The sequence below is a fragment of the Python bivittatus genome, unplaced genomic scaffold (genome assembly GCF_059951505.1).
Source record: "Python bivittatus isolate LINGU-HERP-01145 unplaced genomic scaffold, Pbiv_v1 ctg000590_np1212, whole genome shotgun sequence".
In the NCBI taxonomy this organism is placed as follows: Eukaryota; Metazoa; Chordata; class Lepidosauria; order Squamata; family Pythonidae; genus Python; species Python bivittatus.
The window spans coordinates 3936859-3957773 of NW_028277086.1; the positions used below are offsets into that span (position 1 = coordinate 3936859).

Genomic DNA, 20915 nt, shown 5'->3' on the forward strand with positions numbered 1-20915 from the left:
ATAGTGCTAAGATATCTCTGGTCAGCACTGGTCAGAGATATTCTACTGCACCTAGAATATTGTGTCCAGTTCTGGGTCCCCTATTATACAAAGTGGAACATGTCCAGAGGAGCCCAACCCAGATGTCAAAGGATGGTTGGCCTGAATAATTTCCACAGTCCCTTCCAGTCCTTCATTTGGCGATTCTGTGCTAATTTTAAAGATGAAAAATAATATTTAAAATTTGAATATCATATTCATGTGTTTGAAGAAACTAATAATTAGATGGAGGAAGGCTGAAGATAAATGGAAAGATAGGTTAGAATATCCATAGCATTATCAGCCCTTTATTAACTTCCTCTTAGAGCTAGACCTTTGACTAGCAACAAAGGCTAAGCAATTTTTTTTTTTTTTTTGCTTTTAATAAACAAATATTACATTTTCCACATTTCAAACATGCAATAAATTCCTGTCCACTGCAGTGGGAGGTACATGTGGAATGGTTCAGTTCATGCATCATATGAGAGCATATATGGTTTGTTTGATACTGAGTATGATATATCGACTAAGCTATTATGATTTAATCAACAGATCATGATTGAAAACCTTGTGGCTTCCTGCAAGGTGTAAACCAAGACATTGAATTTATAGCTTTGGTGCATGTTGGTGTAACTGTGTGTGTGAAAGACAAGCTGCTAGTGAGTTTCAAGTGTCTTCTATTGATGCTTAGGGCAAGGCCTTATAGGTGAAGCAATCCTGCGTCATGGATTTCCATTCTCCGAGTTTTAGCATGTCTGCTGTTTCCCTTAGTTTTGTCCTCTCCCGTCTTATCACAGCAAGGAAGACCATCTGCATTCTGCAGAATCTTCCCAGAAAACCTATGCAAGGCAGAACATCCATTAACCCTAGTGAGAAAATTTCATCAGGCAGTTGCCCATTGCTAAGGAAATAGTGGCCCAACTCTTTAATTTCCCACTGACTTGCTGCAAAATATGCTACTGTTCCCTACCTATGTGCCCTTATAGAACCTGTCCTGGAAGGAGTAAAGCTGTTTTGTAATCAATTTTCAGAATATATAATACTTCCACCACCATCACCATCCCTGAGGATGATTGCACTGCACTGTTTAATCTCTTCCTTGGGTTCAGATGGGGCCGTGCATTCTTTTAATCAAATTTCAGAATGTTCCTACCCCTTTGATTCAAACAGTGGATATTTTGGAATTGGTGGGAAGCTGTAGCAGGCCCAATCACCTTCTGTCATCTTGAATTCAAATGGAAGATAAGAACATTGTGGGGTCATGTCATTCCCATCTCGGCATGTTTAGAACATATCTAATTCCATATCACAAGTTCCGATTGTGAGTGGTAATCCTGCTAGTGCTGGGGGTTTCCAGAGGAGTGATCTTCCTAGATTCTTCTTTTAAGATCTCAGATAGATTACTTCACGCTTGGTTCCAACCAGACCTGCTGTGAATTTAGCATACTAGTGGGTCAGAATAGGTTCATGGCTTTCCTTGAATATTTATGAATACAGACAGGTGAATAAATCTGCCTATGTCTGATGTGCATTTTTAATTTCTGATATGTTTTTCCCCATATTAATCTGTGAGCCATTTTAATCATCTCAGAATGTACATGTTTGAATGCACCCATTTTAATGCTTATTTCTTTCAAAGTACACATTCAGATGCAAATGTTTGTTAAAAGGGTATGCTGAGTTCTGTCATAGCATTTTGAGGGGGGGGAAATGAAGTGGAACACTTGATTTCTGCTATTCCATCTGAGTGGTGAAGTTCACAACGTTTGTGAAGACCAAAATTGAGAAGACCAAATTTGCTTCCTATTCTGCAACAAACCCTGAAAACTGTGGTCTGTGTCAGGGAATCAAACATGGAAGAACTAGTAAGTTAACAGGAAGAGAAAAAAAAGTTAGACTGAAAAAGAGAGACATAAGGGTATTTGTGGAGAATGTATCACAGTATATTTTAGTATAGTGGTTGTCCATGACATGTTGACTTCTGGCCCTGCTGGACTCTTAGAAGTTGATAATCTGACATTAGGTTATTTCCAGATCATAACAGTATGAAAGCTTTTGAATTCATCTGTATTATGAATTGAGCAAGATAATAAGAGGGGGCGATGAGGTGGGGCTGATGTTGGATTCTGCAACTTACTTTGACTCTTAAAATGGAATGTGAAAAGATGTTGCAAACATTCAGACTAAGCTCTCAATTGCGGAGTTGCACCAAGGACTTTCCCAAGAGGTACAAGGATAAAGAAGCAAGCAAACATTGACTGATCCCATTTTCATTAAAATATATAACATCCACTCTTTCATGGAGTCTATTTCCATCTTTATCCCAAATGGACAGGTCCCTCATTAGGTGGGAATCAGATGTGGAGAACAACCAGGAAGTTTTTGTATCAACCAACCTGGTGGTAGCTTTATCTAGTAGATAAAGGAGATTAAGCCTCAGTTGTATCCTAAGAAAGATTCAGAAGCAGCCATATTTTGTAAATTTTGTTCATCAACTCAAAGAGCAAACTCTCCTAGAGCAATTCTAACAATGGGCCTGTAGAAGAAATTGAAGTTGCCCTTACTGAAAATAAAATATGACCCTATGAAAATATTTATTATGGATCACAGCACTAGAGGCTGGAGCAACATTGATTGACCAAACAGCATGTCTCTTCTGATTAGGTGACTAGAGTTAGGAGAACACTAAGGAGAAGTCACATCTCACCATGTGTTTTATTTTAGTCCAGATGCTCCATGATACAAAATTATGGCCTTTGTTTAAAGCCAACAAAATGTCTAAAGGATGGGTCTGGGTGCAATTTGAGACTTAAGAAGAGTTTGTGGTGTGGTCCCAGGATGCTACAGCCATGCAATTTCATTGTGTTTATTTCAGCAGTAAAACAGAAAGTATGCGATGTGTATATGTATGTAAGTATCCTTCATGTACAAGCTGAAGAAGAAAAGCTGGAGGACAAATTGAGGTGGTATTTCTTCATTGTTAGACAGGGCCAACCCATTTATAACTATTTGTATTTGTTCTTTACTTAGAGGCATGAATCCACTGATGAAAAATTAGCTAATCCTTTATGCTGCCCATATCAGCAATCAGGTTATTATTATTATTATTATTATTATTATTATTATTATTATTCACACTTTAACACTTTTAGAGTATTCTCTTGCTTCAGGGAACATCAGTAGTTCCATGTTTATATATCCAGTGGTTTTCCAAGAAGGAAGTCATGTCACCCTGATTTAAACATTTATTGGATGGATAGATTGTGTTTATGTATCATTTTTCCATTAAAAGAGATGCCTGGAGGAAAAATGCAATAAAAACACAAACTGTAGATGTAACTCCAAGGTTCTGCTTTCCATTCTTTCTGGAGATTAATCAATGGTTTACCTTTATGTTCTGCTCCGCCACTTTTTCATTTCATTCTCTTCCGTCCGTTTATATGGTAGGCTGTTTTGTCTCCTTTCTCTTCTTTTGGAGCAAGTTGATTCAAACGAAAATTATGAGAAATTGCAGAAGATGCCCAAAGAGTTGCAATATAGCTTCACCTTCAAGCAAATTTTAATAAATATTTTGGTCCCTACTCCACTCTAGTATGACAAAGTTTTTTTTTTAATTATTTATACAATTTAGAGGCCAACAGACTCCCAACAGCCATGGGTGGCATTCAATTAAAAAAAGAAGGAGGGAGGGAGGGAGGGAGGGGAAAAGAAAAGAAAAGAAAAGAAAAGAAAAGAAAAGAAAAGAAAAGAAAAGAAAAGAAATCATATCATGAGTGGCCTGAAGGCAAACATATAAACATTAAAAAAAAAAAAAATCCAATAGGGACTCAAAGATCCTGAGCATATGTCAAAGGGATAGCAAAATGTTTTTTGAGTGTGAGTTTCTCAAGGCAAGGGCATCTCTTCTTGACCTTTAGCATGCCAGACCTTCAGAGTAGGCCAGATGAAGACACCAACAGTGCAGGGATTCCAGGAATGTTGCATAATATGATGATGATGATGATGATGATGATGATGATGATGATGATGATGATTGGATAGTGGACATTGCAATACCTGGAGACAGCAGAATAGAAGAGAAAGAACTGGAGAAAATTACAAAATATAAAGACCTGCAAATATAAGTAGAATATCTGTTGCAAAAGAAAGCAAAGATAGGACCAATCGTTATAGGTGCCTTGAGTGTGTTCCCAAAACATCTGGAGCACCACTTGAAGACCATGAGCATTGACAAAATCACCATCAGTCCATTGCAAAAGGCAGCTTTACTTGGAGCAGCTCACATCCTGCAACGATATCTTTAACACCATCAAACAATAAGGACTTGATAGGTGGACAAAAATGCCATACCCAGTCTAAGCATCTGGCTGACTATGCCACCAATAATAATAATAATAGAATTTTGTGCCTTCAAGTTAGTGTTGATTCCTGGCATCTGTGCAGTTTTCTTGGCAACGTTTTGAAAGTGGTTTGCCCTCGCCTCCTCTTCCTAGGGCTGAGAGAGAGTTCCTGGCCCAAGTTGGCATGCCCAAGGTGGGAGTAGAGGTCATGGTCCCCCAGTTTTTAGCCTGTTGCCTTCAACCACTACAGCAAACTCTCTCCGTTATTATAGCAGAGTACTGTATAATGACAGAATTCTGAAAAGACGCCCAAGTTTCTCTCTGTCCCCATTTACCCTAACAAAATCAAGGCAAGGATATTTTGGGTTTGCTTCAATCTCTAGTAATTGGAAAAGTAATAGCTTCTCCAAATCCATCCTTAATGGTTCTTTCATACAAGTCATTCCTCAATTTCCTTACATAGAATGATCAGGAGCCTGTCATCAATACTACACATAGAATGCTGGAAGGGAAACTTGTACACGTTGCTGCATTTTCATGTTTTGTAAGCACGTGTCTCTTTTACCACTTGAAAAGAAATCCCACCCAAGCATCTCACCAGTTCTTTAAGGTGAGGAACTTGGAAGGAAAACCGATCTGTGGATGCAACTGAAGTGTGTCTGAAGTTGCTGAGAACTGATGGACTTTACCCTTTCAGATCTGAGTTGGAGACAGCGTCTTCTTCCCTCCCATTCCTCCTCCTCCTCCTCCTCCTCCTCCTCCTCCTCCTCCTCCTCCTCCTCCTCCTCCTCCTCCTCCTGCCACATTCTTCCCCAGAGATTAAACCAGCCCCATGCTCTTGAGTTTTCAAAAAGCCACAGAGATCTGGCTCTTTCAGTCAGCCTTCTTGGTCCTGCAGGAGAGTCTCTGTATGAAAATTGCTGCTAACCGTGCCTGGGGTATTTTGGATCATATTTTGATGAATTTATGTCCTGTTACCCATAGGACCAAGTGATTTGGAGGACTGTCTGCTCCCAAGGAAATGTACCCATCCCACTTGCTCCAACAGAGAAGGTCTCACCCTGAGATCCTTTTCTAAAACAATGTCACCTTTGGGACCCAGGAGATGTGCCTTCTCAGTAGTAACACTCCCCTTTGGAGTAATCTCTTCTCCTGATATTATTTATTTATTTGTTTAAATTTATTGGCCGCCCAACTCCAGTGGACTCTATATGGTTGGTCCTGACCTGCAGGCCTCTCAAAAGGTAGCTAAGACCTGGTTCTTTCCCTGGGTGCTTGGATGATTGGAGTTCCCAGTTGGTGAGTTATGATATATTTTACTCCTGATTGCCATTTCATCATTTTAGTTCGCTTTGGTGCTATGTGTTTCATATCTTGTGGCATTTAATTTTAGCTTAATATAAAGGTGGAATGAGATGTGTCAGATTAACTTTCTAACTAAGCCTATTGCCCATAGGATAGCACAAATTTAATTAAGGAGGGGGGTCTTATATAGATTTAAAAAATACCTGCCAAAAATACTATCCTATGATACAGCAGGGAGGGGGATAGTTGCACTAATCTATAAATGCATAGACACTGGACTGCAATTGCATATCCCTTAAAAAACTAAGCTAGGACAAAGTGTGGGAGATTCACACTGTTGACGTGATTTAAGCCATGGTAGGATTGTGATTTGCGCCACCAAAGTGAAGAGGCTCCTGAGTTTGCTTCAGCAAAGCCATCTTGATGGTCTCAAACCAGTTGGGACCCAGGCTGCAAGAGACCTCTTCTTCTTTGGGGCTTCCATCCAGAACTTTTGGCCAGCGCTACAGATGTACCACTCAACAATTCCTCAGTGGTTGCATGGAGGAAAACAATAACACCTGGTCAGAACCTTTGATGCTAGCTGGGAGAAGATGAGTGACATCTCCATAGTGGTTGCCAAAAGCCACCCAGGTTACAAATCGCCAATCATATCACCTGTGGTCGCTTAATCACAAAGCACATCTTGTGTTTTTATCAAACTCTGAACAATAGTCTCACATCTTTAGTAGCCACTTACAATCAAAAGCATGACATTTTTTCTTTAACCTGATTTATTGAAAAGGAATATGGGTAAGTTTCAGATATCTTTGCTTTAGCATCCTCCTTATTTAAGTTCATTAGGGCAAGGATTCCTTGAGTGTTTTGCTAACTGTGTGTTGATGCAGAGAGAAGGCGGCTAGCTATTTTTTTATGATAAAGGAAGACTGCAAATAGTCTGTCCTTGTAAAATTTTAGCAGCCACTTACAACTCAAAAGCAAGACACTCTCTTCTTTAACCAGATTTATTGAAAGGGAAAAGGAGTGATATGTTTCCTCCAGCATCCTCTTTATCTAAGGTTCAGTAGGAGAGGAATTCCTTGATCCTCTTGCTTAACTGTCTGTTGATACGAAGGGGATGTCACTACCTCATTTTCCTGATAAAGGAAGGATGGGAAAATAGTGTGCACTTCTGATATTTTGCCATCCTCTTTCATGGGCTCTGAAAATCACATTTCAAATAATAGACCCCAATGATAGTATTGTTTTTCTTTGTCCCTCTGCTTATTTGAACTTAAAGGCTCTCTACAGTATTGCCATTTTTGTTCATTTTATCTAATTTAAACATTTAGAGATGTTTTTATAACACACACTCAAAAGGTGTGGGTGGTATACACTGCCCTAAAAACACCCCATAAAATAACCATGCCTCTTACCCAAAACTTTCAGTCAAAAAGTTGTGGAAAAATTGGGTGCCCAGTGATCATCAATTAGGTGTCAAAGACCTGTTTAAAAATAAAGTATATCAGTGCCTTTCTGGTAGTGAATAGTGAATGAGGCAGGCACATTTTTAGGGACAGTGTGTTCCCGTATTTGGAGGCAACGAAGACCTGCTTTCTGGATTATGCCTCACACATGGGACTTCCGCTTGCATTTAATGTGCAATGCCACTCTTTCAGCCCTTCCCTCCTTTCTCTTCATGGTGGACAAATGGTACATTTTGATTTCTATATTCCACTTAGGGGACTCATGCCTCCATCGCACCTCTTAAATGATATTTCTATTCCTGTACTAAGACTTGAAGCATGTCTTGTATTTATCAAACTCTGAACAATAGAATATAGAGATAAGCCATGAACTTAATGAGCCAGTGTTCTTCTGATTTTTCTTTGTATGTTTAATAGGCCTTATCACAGCAACATTCCTACCTCTTTTTTTTTTTTTCAGTGTACAGATCTTTATCTAAGGTCCTTTCCTTAGGGTTTTCTTCTCTGACTACCATACAGTTAAACTCCTCCTAATCAGACTCACCATTCTCCAGTGAAACAGCTTTTCAGCCATCCTTGTGAGATGTATCCTTGTTTTAACTGTCCATCATCCAGATAATTCAGACCATGGCCTTGCAAACCAAGTTTCTGCCATAAATACTGTCACTGTAGCCAGTTGTAGGAGAATAGTCACGTTAGTCAATGGTAGCCAAAAATCAGGAGGAGTCTGGTAGCATTTTTTCAGACTAACACATTTTATTATGTTTTTAAATCAAATGGGAGTCTGAAAAGGTGCTACCAGACTTCTCCTGATTGTTGGGTAGATAATTCTTCATCTGCAGCATTATTCTGTTCCTTTCCATTTCTCTTCCATGGACTCAGAGGATGGATGGCAGCACCACGTGAACCTGTTTCTTGAGCTTTCTTTGTGGCTCTTCAAAATTCAATGATACCAGAAGAGAATATCTGTAGCTCAGGGTTGAACTGTGGAGTCCTGGGTGCTCTCTGAGCTTGGCTGTTTGATTGCAGTTGTTTCATTACCCAACTGGGCAACATCATTAGCAAAATACATCCTGTTCACACCAAAAGAAAATGTGTTAGGAAGCTGCTGTTGGAATTCTTCTCTTCCAAATTCCCCCAGAAAACTCCTACTAACTTTCCCTGCTGGCTCATTCATTTCCATCACTGCTTAGAAACTGGCTGCCTTATATTCCTTCTGTAATTTCTGCAGTAAGTTTTGCTTAGTCAGCATGAAGTCACTCACCTGCCATGGAAAATCAGCCGCTTTCAAGGCATGCCTGTTGCAACCTGTAATTTTTAAAGAGGCAATCTTTTCGGTCCATGAGCACAAATACACAGCTTCTTTGGTCAGTCTTCTCTCTTCCTTGTGTCCTCATGTCGAACTCTTCTGCCAAATGTTCACTTGCTCTCCCTCACTTCATTTGAGTAGGCTCACTCAGTCAGTTCAAGCAGGTTCAACGAAATATTGATCTAACTTAAGTCCTGCTGTTTCAGTGGATATAAACCAAATCTGGATCCAACCCATTTTCATTAGAGCATATCCATATCTCTTGGCCCACCCTGAGCTAAAATGAAATATGAATTGGGACAATGTTCAGATGCACAGAATATTCAAGCAAAGAGTTTGGACATGCGGTCAAGTATGGAGGCCTTGGCACACAGATCCAGGATTGCAGATGGTCTGAATGATGCAATTTCCCCAATGAAGTCACAGCGTGTATGATATCACTCCCCCATTCTTCCCCTGCAGATACTGAAGGAACATTGTATCTTTTGAGTGATATGTCTTAGCCTCTTTTAAACCATGCATTGAAGTCCCCACACCAACTTTCGTTAATCACGTGGATCCAGACCTACTTGCATGATCTGAATGACTCATTTAGGCATTCTCATATCAAAGACGTGCATGAAACAACCTGAGCTGGGAACATGGTGGAAGGCAGTCTGATTTTCTTAAACCAAGTAGTTAAATCAATGCCTTCTTGAAACAGCAAATCCTGTAACCGCTGGAACAATCAAGGTATAAAAAAAAAGACCACAGGGGTCATTGAACCAAGGCCATGTTTCCTAATCCTTTAAGGTCCCAAAGCATTCTTAAAACCTGCTGTACGGTGGGTTTCCATCCTTGATGCTTTGGCTGACATCCAGATGCACAAGCAGGGCTCTAATCTTTTCTCACTCTCTCCCCCCCCCCTTTTTCTCTCCCTTTTTAATTCAGTAATATGTGTCTGAAGGGCTGCTCTGTGGCTGAATAGCCATTGTCTTTGTGGTATGCTAAGTTCTTATTTATAGGACTGCTGGGTATGGCGCATACAATTGCTGTGTGTTTCTTTTTTGATTACAAGCATCTGTTCCACCTCAGTTCCTTCTTTTGACACTCTCAGGAGCTCTTGTAAAGTGGCACACACTGTAATGCTTTCCCATCGACGAAGAACTACCAATTCTGTCTCCATAGAAAGAACATTTCTTCAAGAGTCACAAGGAGTTCCTGTATGCTGTTTTGTTTTTTCCCCCCCTACTGAAAGTGAGTAATTGTGTTAGGAAGGGCTTTTTCCTGATCCAACTTACTCTCTGCCCAGGCTGATTTTGACTTTAAGGTAGGAGAAGAAGTCATGAAAGAATTCCTAGTAATGTCTCATTTGGCACACAAAAGTAGTGATGGTGGCTGTAATTGTTTTCTTCCAAGAACATGTGCTAGAGGAAGAATGGGCAAACCCCAGGGGCGTCTGTAGGGAAGGGGTGTCAAAAAAGTCAAAATGGCAGCCATGACCCTTTTATGCATGTTAAAAGAGGGCTAGGGCTTCAGTTGCATAGTTATGGCTACCATCTTGAATTTTTGACCTCCCCTGCAGATGCCCCTGGCAAGACATGACCCCCCACATCTCCTTTTCACCACTCTCTATCATTCCCTCCCCTCCCCTCCCCTCCCCTCCCCATTGTACCATTGAATTTAAGTGTAGGGCTTCAGTTGCATAGTGCTAAACCACTAGGAAAAAGCCATTTTCAATTTTCCATATTTGGGGAGGAGGAGAAGAAAAGAGAACTCTGAATGGGTTTGTTGGATGACCCATCGGTTTCTTTTCTTGGCTGTCCATGGTCTTCTCAGGAATCTTCTCCAACACCAAAGTTCCAGAGCATCAATACTCTTCCTATTCAAAGTCCAGGTGAGACTTTATGTGCCTATAAACAGGTCAGATTTATTAGATTGTGGCATGTTAATGAAATGCTGGAGGTGAGTGATCAAATGGAGAAAGTGGTTGGCTGTATTTTACTGCTGAATCTTTTACATTACCATTTTGCCTGGTGAGATCATATTTAATCCTAGCAGTAAATACAGAAATGATTCGCCAACTTCTAATCAGCTAGGATGGTTAGTACTTCTCATTGGTATCTCCCACCGATGTCAGGATTGGCAGCTAAGGATTAAGATGAAGCATATACAATGAACATATCTAATTATGTGACATTAAGAGAAGATAGGCAGTTCCCCCCCCCCCAAAAAAGATCAAAGCCCAGAGCACCTTTGTATGAGATCTTAAAGTTAAAGCCTCTGTACATATTGATGAAGTCACGGTAGTCATAAGTACGCAAAGTGTTCTCTGCAAAGAAAGAGGATCTCATTTTCAGAGGGGCTAGTTAGTATTATGTGGCAAAAACCACATCTAGTTCGGTTTCCGTGGATCATAAGCCACTTGATCAAGCAGTTTTTATCTCTGTATGAGATCAATAGCACATAGCATGGCACAATTAAGGCTAGAAACTTAGCCTACCTGCTTTATCTTTCCAAAAGTGCTATGTCGAAGCCTCAGTTGACCAGAGCCATTGTGAACAGCAGAGACCAACACTGATGGGTCATCTGGGGATGACCATGGAATGTGGAAGAGATTATATTTCTTTTTTTTTTTATGTCTTTAATTACTTTAGCTTACTATTTATTAATCCTTTTCTGGGCTCTGCGTAATATTGTTCAACCTGATGAATAGCGTGAGGGTTATGTATGACATGCACTTAATAGATGGATGAATCGATAGAAAGAGATAGATACGATAGATAGATAGATAGATAGATAGATAGATAGATAGATAGATAGATAGATAGATAGATAGATGAAGAGTTTCATGGGAAATATCAGATTGACTGTTCAACCTCCATTCCCAAGATTTTTATTTTTTTATTTTTCAGCAATTCTTTGCCCTGCAAAACAAAACATTACCCTTCTCATCACTTCAATTATTCCTTTTAAGGAGGAAAGTTGCATCTGGGAGATCTTTCCCCTGTAGTGTGTCTCTCACTGGTAACAGTGCAATTTTAAACGGATTGTCCAAAATAGGATAGAAGCTTCATATTGTTTATTTGACTCTATTCCCGCCAATCACTTGTTAAATTTCACAGTATTGTTTTATGTATTTGTTAGTTTGTCTGCTTATACAATTTAACATGGCTGCCCATCTCATAACAATGACTCTGAGTGGTGTTCAAAGAATTAAAACCAAAAGTAATGGAATTCAAATAATCAATACATCCACATAACATATGTCCAAGGTTAATTATATTAAATCTGCACAACAGAGTAATTAATTCAACATTTAGTTCTAACTTACAACATTTTTTTTAATACTGTATTTTTAATTGATTTTAGCTGCTTTGTAAACCACCAAGGGTAGTTTTTTTAACGAGATGGGCAGTGACACATTTGATATATAAATACATTTTTTTAAAATGGCATCTTTATAGCTTTTCTTGTATGCCCAACTTGATAGCATGGGCTTCCTGAAACTGGCCGGGTCTCCAGTTTTACTCCAAAGACTCAAATGTTCAGAGGAAAATAGCTAGGCTAGTTTTTGAAGCCAACCCTGCCAAAAGTCAGTGGGTCATATCATATCAGCACAGAAGCAAGAGCAAGCCTAACAATTTATATTTAAAAGGTTTGGAGTAATTAAATAAGCATTATATTGTAAATTAATATTTTTCCACCATCTTGGGAGAAGCTGAAGGAAAGAGAAAGAAAAGACCATTGACAAGATGGATGGGTTCAACTACAACAGCAGCGAATGTACCACTGAGAGACCCCAAAGGCCAAATCGAAGACAGATCTATCTATGTGGTCACTAAAAGTTAACACAGACTGGTTGGCACTTAATCAAATCATATATTTAAACTTGGTTTGTTTCAGGGTGGTGAATCATGCTTGTTTTAGAGATGAGAGATGAGTTAAAGATCAGCGGAAGGGGTCTCTGGCAGTCCATGTGTCAGAACCTACATCAATCAAATATCAATTTAAAAAGTTATAGCAGTCAATGGGTGTTTGCTTGATTTGATTCTGCCATTTGTATCTGGGGTGTGTGTGGTAGTTTATAGTTGTGTTTGTGTTATTGCTATGAGATGGAGAGGCGCTCACACTGATATGGGAATTTACAGCAAGACCTGCATACAGACAAAAACGGTGGTAGTCTGAAGGCTGGGAAGAACTGTGTAATCAACGGGAGGAATGTGCAAGGCCACCATTCTGTGAGAAAGGAGTTTGGTGCCAATGTAGTAGGCGGGGGTGGGGTGGGGGGAGGGAATAAGTAGAGGGAACTTTACACAGGCTTTCGTTTTAGCAATGCTTTGCTTCAAGCTGCATGTACCAACCAATAAAGGAGCATTTATCTGAACCAGGCCTGGTTTCATGAGAATTCTTCTAAATTGGGGTTTGGACTTTGTGGACTTGACACCATGACAGCAAAAGAACAAAGATGGTGTAGTGTTGAAGTCACTGGACGATGACTGCAAGAACCTGGGTTCTAGCTCAGCCATTGAAGGTCCCTGGATGACTTCGGTCACACGCTTTCTCTCAGCCCAATCTACTTCATGCAGTTGATATTGTGGGGATAAAGTGAAGAAAGGGTTCCATGTAAGCTACTTAGAGCAACTTGAGGAAAAGTGGGATATCAACCATCATAAGAGATTAACCTAATGCAGTGTTGTCCAAACTTGGCCACTTTAAGATGAGTGGACTTCAACTCCCAGAATTCCCCAGCCAGCATGGGCTGGCTGGGGAATTCTGAGAGTTGAAGTCCACTCATCTTAAAGTGGCCAAGTTTGGACAACACTGACCTAATGAATATTTCTAGTATTAATTATTATATGCCATCAAGTTGGTGTTGACTCTTAGTGACCACAGGGATAGATTTTCTCCATGAGTTTCTCATATGGAAGAATTTTATTAGGAATATGTTGGGGGTAAGGTTTGGTCTTATTTGGTGGGCTTGACAGGTCAGGAAGCAAGAAGCTTTTTATTGGCTCTGGGTTTACAGTCTATGACAATGCAACACATTTGCTTCTCCAGTTGATAGAAGAAAAGAAATGATGACATCTATTAGTTAATTTTAAATGGTACATGAGAATGTAAAGTTCCTTTGAGTTCAGCTTGACTTCTAGTCACTATATGGACATATCTGCATTATTTTTGGCTTAATTTTAACCTTTATCTATTTAGCCAATGGATAGAAGTATGTTCTTCCAGCACTGAAATCTGAAAGGAATACTTTTATGAACTTCTTTCTATGCTTTTACGGGTTGAAATAACATTTGAACTTTTCCTGGAAGCATTACAGGATGGGATATGGATGGAGGTCAACATGTCCCAAACATTGTTCCAAGCAGTTACCTGGAGCTGAGCCTGACTCGAAGGCTCCTAACAAATGTTGACGTTTCTTTGTTTGCTTTTTTGCAGTCACACAACTCAACAAGAGACCAACAAAACCATCACTACATGCACAAGTGCCATCCGACAGCTGTCTGAGGGCATCAGAAGCTCTTCCAGGGTAAGTAGGTTTTGAGGCTCACAAGTGAAACCCTGAGTGACTTCCAGAGCAATTTAGTGTTGGGTTCACATACTGCATTAACCTAAGAGTGGACAACCTACAGTGGAGGTCTTCAATAAGTTTTCAACCATCAGAGCCCTCTCTGATCTTATCTGCTGAATCCTGGAGGCACATTTTCACGCCAGATTAAAAATGTGGTGTAGTCCTAACATTTTTCCTGGAGAAGATCTGTGTGGTCCAGAACAGCTGACACCAACTAGATGGGACTGAATCAGTCAAGCCCTAAAATAGGCATATTACAGTAAAAATAAATAAAAGACCAAGACAGCTCCCAAACCCTTAATAAAATTCACATAAAATCCATGAGAGAAGTACCACCACTCACTTTGAAACCTTCTAAATTGTTCAGGGATGTCCTCTACCATCAAAAGGTTGCACAAACCTGGACTAACTGAAGTTTTATAAGGAGCTTTAGTGACGGGGTTCATTTCTAATGCTAAGGAGGAAACTGGTTTACAAACTAGGATAGCTGGCTTTACACAGCGAACTATATTATGATCTGTGAAACCGGCCACCAAGGTCACTGACATTTTCTTTGCAAAGGAAGTTGAGCTTGTTCTGTTTTTAAACATGTAGGCATCCAGAGCTAACTGCAAGGACCCAAAAAATGACAGCTGAAACACAAATTCCATCTGTCCCAAGGGCTTCTGTGAATTTTCAGGATGCAGCATACAAACCAAGACGTCTCGCTTTTCTCTCTTTTTTATTACCAAAACATGCACAGTAAAGCAACACAAGCATTTACTTCCATGTCTGAGCTGTATTCCTTTACGAGCCCTCCTTCTCAGCTTCCCACTCCCTGGAACTGATAACAATGGCCATAATGTAATAAAACACTGGGTGAATTAGAAGAAGGTCACCGAGCCTTTTTAAAATGAACTCTTTCTCAATGCCAGAGTAAAGCTTCCTGCATTTATAAAGCCTGCTTTGTCAGTGTGTTGGCTAAATATGAGCACTGATACTTCTCTGTTCTATCCCTATTTCCTTCTAAGAGTTAACCATACTAGCTGGAATTCTTTCTCTTGCTGATTCTTGGCAGGGGATGGACCCCCCCCCACCTCCATTCTCCTCCATCAAGACCATCTGTGCTGGGTAGATCTATCCTCAAAGGCCCCTCCTTTTAATTACTTTCCCCTGGATCTCACCCAGCTCTACTTCTGAGTGTCTTCTCCATCTTCTCCTCCACCCCACAACAAACCATCAGCAGTCAGCACCATCTAGATCTATCTTGGATTGCCAGTCATCTGAGTTAGCAAAGAAGGTGGAGGAAAGAGTGCTGGAGGTTAATTATTCTTCCCTCCACCTTCTTTGCTAACTCAGAAGTACCTCCCCTTTCTTTTATGGGCAAAAAATGCCTATCAGAAAGTTCCGTTAACTGTCCTACTCTCAGGGTTCTGCTGTCAACTGAAAAGAGCAGTGTCTCTTTGGATGTGTGAGTGTACATGACAGGGTGCTCCAGAGCAGGAAATCACACACTGCCCTTTCAAACTTGTCTCCTCAAGTTCACACGATATCATCCTTTCTCTCTCTCTTTCGGATGCCTATACTTAAACCTCTGAAAATTCAATTTTCTCAGTCAAAGTTGCTTATATTAAGCTACTCTTAAAAATAAACGTAGAAATGGATGCTGGTAAGGGTTGTAGTCTCATATGTCGAAAGGGCATCAAGGAGGCTGATGTCAGGGAGCATTAAGAAAATAAGACCATGTGCAAATGTCTGGAATCTGTTTTAATAGCTCAGAACTCTACCATTTCATTCCTTTCTCTCTCTCCTGTTATGTGCAATGTGACCTCATTGCACATGAAGATGCCATTCTGCTATTCTTCCATATGCATGAAGTTCTTGAAAGGGCCAGTGCCTTTCTCCTAGCCTGTAGCTACCAGCTGAATCCAAGTTTCTCAAATTTGGTATCTTCCACATGCATTGAAACTGTTCTTTCAAAAATTCCCAGCCATCATGACAACTTAAGGAATTCTGAGAGTTTTAGCTTTAAGAGATCTGAAGAGTGCAAATGTGTGGAAAACTAGATTAAATCTGCTAAAAGGGAAAAATGCCCTCAAATTGGATTTGCATCCTGGTGTTTCATAGAGATTGTTTCATGGATGTAACCACATCATTTCCTTGGCAACAGTACACCAGTGGTTTGCCATTTTTAAAATTTAATTTTAATTTATTATTAAATTTGCTGCCTGACTCCCAGTAACTCTGGGCAGTTGGAAGAAATGTCTGCTGCTAAGACATTTTCTTGACTTTCTAGTCTAGTTTATAGCCTGCTAATCTCCCATCCGTGTGATGACCCTACTACCCTTCCCAGAACAGAGATTAAAGAAGCTACTTACCCCCCTCCCCCCAAAAAAAGATGTTGAGGAAAGCTTGCAATGATCTTTAAAAATGTGCTAACAGAAATTATAGTGGAGGGGGTTCTTTTCCAACTCTTCTCGTAGAGACACAGCAAGCTGAATGGCCAAATGAAAGCAAGAGAGAGAGAAAAAAATAAAAGATTTCTTATTTATCTCAAAATCTTTTATCAAGATACAGGAAATTGGCTGTTTCTCATATATCCAGAGTCATGTTCTGAGACAAATTGGGTCCAGTGGGGAGGCAAATGAAGACAACCACCATGCCCTACTACAAAGCAAGAAGTAATAAAAATAGAAATAAAAATAAAGGACTAAAATGTAACAGCTCCTGACCCTGTAATGATATTGCACTCATCAGGATCAGAAACAGCCAAAACTACAAGAGGAAAAATTGGACTGCAACCATCTTATTTTCTGCTACTACTCCTACCATTATGACTAAACAACAACAACAACAGGTGTTTGTGAAAAAAAGAAACAGTAATGTTCCAAAATGAGACACTGTTCCATCTTAACAACCTGTAAGATTTTCTGATGCTTTCTTTTTAATGGATTGTTTGGAGTTCCTCTTCCTCCTCCTCCGCAGTCCTTAAATAATTACAAATCTTGATGTCAAATCTGTATTCTTTCTCCCATCTACAAAGTAAGTTGGTCTGTTGAGCACTTATTCTTGAAACTCTATGAACTTTTTCCAGAGTAGAGCATCATTTCTTGACTCTAGACTTACAGCTAGTCTTTTTCAAACCCATTCTCCTTCATGAGTTTGGAGGAAAAAAAGGCAATTTTTTATCTGAAATCACCTCTGAGAATTAAATCAATCATGATACACTAGACCTTCAGTGGGATATGATATGGAAGTAGAACATAAGTGATCAATAATCTTGTGACACCTTAAAAACGAATGAATGTATTCTGGGACACAGTTTTGTGATTTGAACAAAATCCTCATATTCAAAAATCCTTTTGCATATCTTTGATTTGACTGAGCAATGAATTGAATAGTTATTGGGGATATGTAAGAATTTTTGAAATACACCATCAAACTTTGTGGTCTGAAATTCATCTTTAAATCTTTCTCTAGGCCACTAGTTGTCTTTTTCTGTTTTGTTTTTTAATTAAAGCACATTTCTTTTATAGTTTAAAACAGGTAAAAGTCATGTCAAAGGAGTCTAAAGTTAGTTTAATGTGGCCCAGCATTCATAGTCACATTATGAATGCATTACTATATCAAAACTTGTCAAGATTTTGCTATTGAAATGATAATATGAATAAGGATAGATTGAATTGTCCATTTCAGATACCTGAAATATCTTTAGCATGTCTTGGCCTTTTACATTCTTCTTAATCTAATATTTACACCATTGTGCATATCTCATGTTTGACAGATACTTACAGACAGATAACCTGAGAGATCACCCTTTTCTCTCACAAATCATAAAATATTCTAGTCCCAAGCCTCTTTATCAATGTACACTTTCATGAGATGGATTTACATAAGTAAAATATTCTTCTATCAAATCTTTCATCAATGTAAATTTTCTTGAGATAGATTTATAGAGATAAAATCCTACTCCCAGTTATTGAACTATTTCTGCAATATCTTACTTAACATCTTTTCAAGCTGCTGGAGCATAAGCTGGAGAAATAGAAGGATCTTTGGCAAGGGAAGAAAATGCTGGAGAAATTGCAAGGCAATTGTGGTCACAGCCTGTGTAATGCTAATGATGGTTAGCTTGTAGTAACAATATTACTTGCTTCATCTGCTCCTGTTCGTCTCCTGAACCATGTTCATTGGGCTCTAGGAATTACCCATGATGCATCTGGGTGAAAGGTTGGGATTGAGAGCGAGATTGCTTACAGTCACAATGGAACATTTTACCACGAGATGTGACGCTGGCTCAAGTTATGGAGATCATTGGTTCTTAGCCTTGATGGCAGGACGACTGTCTCTGAAGGCCATCTGCTGAGAGACTCATGGGCTTCCTTGGACAGGTGTGAGAACTGACTGCTGGACTGGAGGGGCCAAGGGTCTGATCCAACAGGGCATTGCTTATGTTCTTATATTACTAACAGTCAGAAATGGGAGAAAATGATAATATCACATATTGGTCTCGGAAACCTGGTCTTGCATTCACTTATCTGAGCAGAAAGTTCACTGAGAACATTTAGTTCAAGGTTCGTTTTGATCTGTTCCCACAATCCACTGGTTTTAATGCAGATATTTAAAGCTGCTTGGATTTCCATTAATTACATCTGTACCAACACTGTGTTATAATGGGAACCTTTTGAAAATTAAATTACTTCCGAAGATCTGGAGGACGCAAACCAGCTTTGACCCCATGGTTCATGAATTTCAATATTGCTTCTTATTATTCATCCAATTCAAATAGTATTTATAACAAGATTTCGTTTTTTATTGTTGCTGAAAGCTGGATGAGAGTTACAAATTTCACTAGGGAAGACAAATCAAAATAAGCCAGGTTAGAAGCCACTGTTGGCATTGTCAGCCTACAGAATCAGTAGATCATGTTGCTTCTGCTTCATATGGTTTCTCTTGTTGCCTTGTCCAGTATTGATTGGCTACTAATGAATAGTGAATTAATGGCATGGATAGATAAGTAAATAAATGCATAAATATCTATATGCATAAAACAATCCATATAATGCATTGAACAAACAAACAAGAAGTTGTGAAAGGGCATCTCTTTATTTTCTAGGTATTTGGTAGTAGAGAATTCTTTAGACTTATTTTGGTGGCATAAATCAGGCAAGAGATTGTAAATGAGTTGGTAGGTGGCATTCACTTTACTTCCCCCCTACTGCAATCTCTATTCACCTCCCACCCGATGAGCTTTGTTCTATGATAAGAAACTGAAAAAAACTGGGAATATTTAACCTTGATAAAAGAACTATAGCAGCACTCTGCAAGTTTCTGAAAGGGAAGGTTCTCTGTGATGACAGACTGTAAGGTCCAGCATAATTGATTTAAGCTACAAGAAGATTCAGATTAATTGTTAGGAATAACTTCCTAGCAGTAATAACAGCTGGAGAGTAGAACCAATGATCCAGAGAACTGGTGGGCTTCTCTTCCTTGGATGGGTTAAAAAGTAGGCTGGACCACTACCTGTCTGAGATGTTTTAATTTGATTCCTGAACTGGATGTAGGTTGACCTTGATGACCTTAGTGTCCCATCTAAACTCTAGGACTCTATGAAAGGGAAGTGCATAGCTTAGTGGTGAAGCATTAAAAGATTCTAGGTTTTGTCTTCATCATCTTCAGACTGAAAAGCAGATGATAAGAAGGACCTCTACTACAGTTCCCAATCTCGTGTCCTAGATGTATGTTGGAATCACGCACACCTAATTCGCCGTCACTGGTCATACTTAATGATCATTCTGAGAGTTGTAGTTCCACCATATCAACAGAGCTATCTACATAACTTCAGCTTAAGAATGGCTGATCTAGATAATTGCTGTTGGTCAAAATATCAAAATAACAATGGATAAGAGCGCAGCTCACTTTCTAAATAATTCACATGTTTTCTGTATTCTGTTCCCTAGAACAATCCAATGTAAGTCCGAATGTGAATTCTGTTTACAGCTGTGGTTGCCAGCTTGCAAATTCAGAAGGATATATTTATTAACCTATCACAGAAACAAAGGAAGGGAGTGCTCTGGCATTGAAACGTCTAGCAAATTTATGATGTTATGGGAACCAAGTCACTTCTTCAATATATTGATTGGCTAATGTACATGTGTGCAGGTCTGCTTCTTATGAACCTAGGGTTCCTAATTCCAAAGTTCCCAACAAGGATGTGTAAAATGATTCCTTCAAAACATTTTGTATGCAAAATACCCTGAAATGTCCTGTTTCAAGGGGAAAACTATTGTTTGGGGTTTGAAAATAGGCCATCTTGCACATCATGGAAGTGATTCAAATAGCTGTTTTGATTGCTTCCAAAAGTGCTTGAAATAGCCCATTGTATGCACAAATCAAGAGATTTGCCCTTAAACCAAGGTGTTTGGCAGGATTATGCATAAAGAACATTTCAGGGTAAAATATTTTATGCACTCCTATTTTCCAGCTTTGCCTGCCTGGCTGTTGTTAAGCTGCAGCTAATGTCTTCCCTAGCCACCATGGTTAATGGCCAGAAGTTATGGGAGTTGAAGAAAAACTGAAGATCTAAGATTGATGGCCACTGCAGGTTTCACAGGGCTAATGGAGAAATTTGAAACATGTCTCTGTACTTAAACTCAGTACTGGGACAACCTATTGCCAGGAAATGATGCCAAAAAAATCATTACTGAACCTTATAAAGATTGGATTAATAATTCATTCGCATAACTTGCCACTGCCCTATCTTCTCAGACTTGGATCCTTATCTGTGCCACCAAAACCTTCCATGCAAGTGCTGATTTCTCTTGTTCAAAAATAAGCCACCAAATGTGTGTTTACCCCGGATAGCCCTTCTGACTTCCATATTCATCTCCAGCTTCAGTGTAAATGAAATTCTCTATTTGTCTTGAGAAGGTACATCC

The 20915-nt window shown here is 39.4% G+C and overlaps 1 protein-coding gene across 10 annotated transcripts in view; it reads left to right on the forward strand.

Moving 5' to 3' along the window:
• TSNARE1 (t-SNARE domain containing 1) overlaps positions 1–20915 on the forward strand; it is a 311118-nt gene that overhangs the window by 148222 nt on the left and 141981 nt on the right. For all 10 annotated transcript variants that reach the window (XM_088148899.1, XM_088148893.1, XM_088148901.1 and 7 more), the window contains one exon: positions 13866–13956. In XM_088148899.1, the coding sequence (XP_088005025.1) occupies positions 13866–13956 (91 nt within the window). The remainder of the gene's footprint in view (positions 1–13865; positions 13957–20915) is intronic.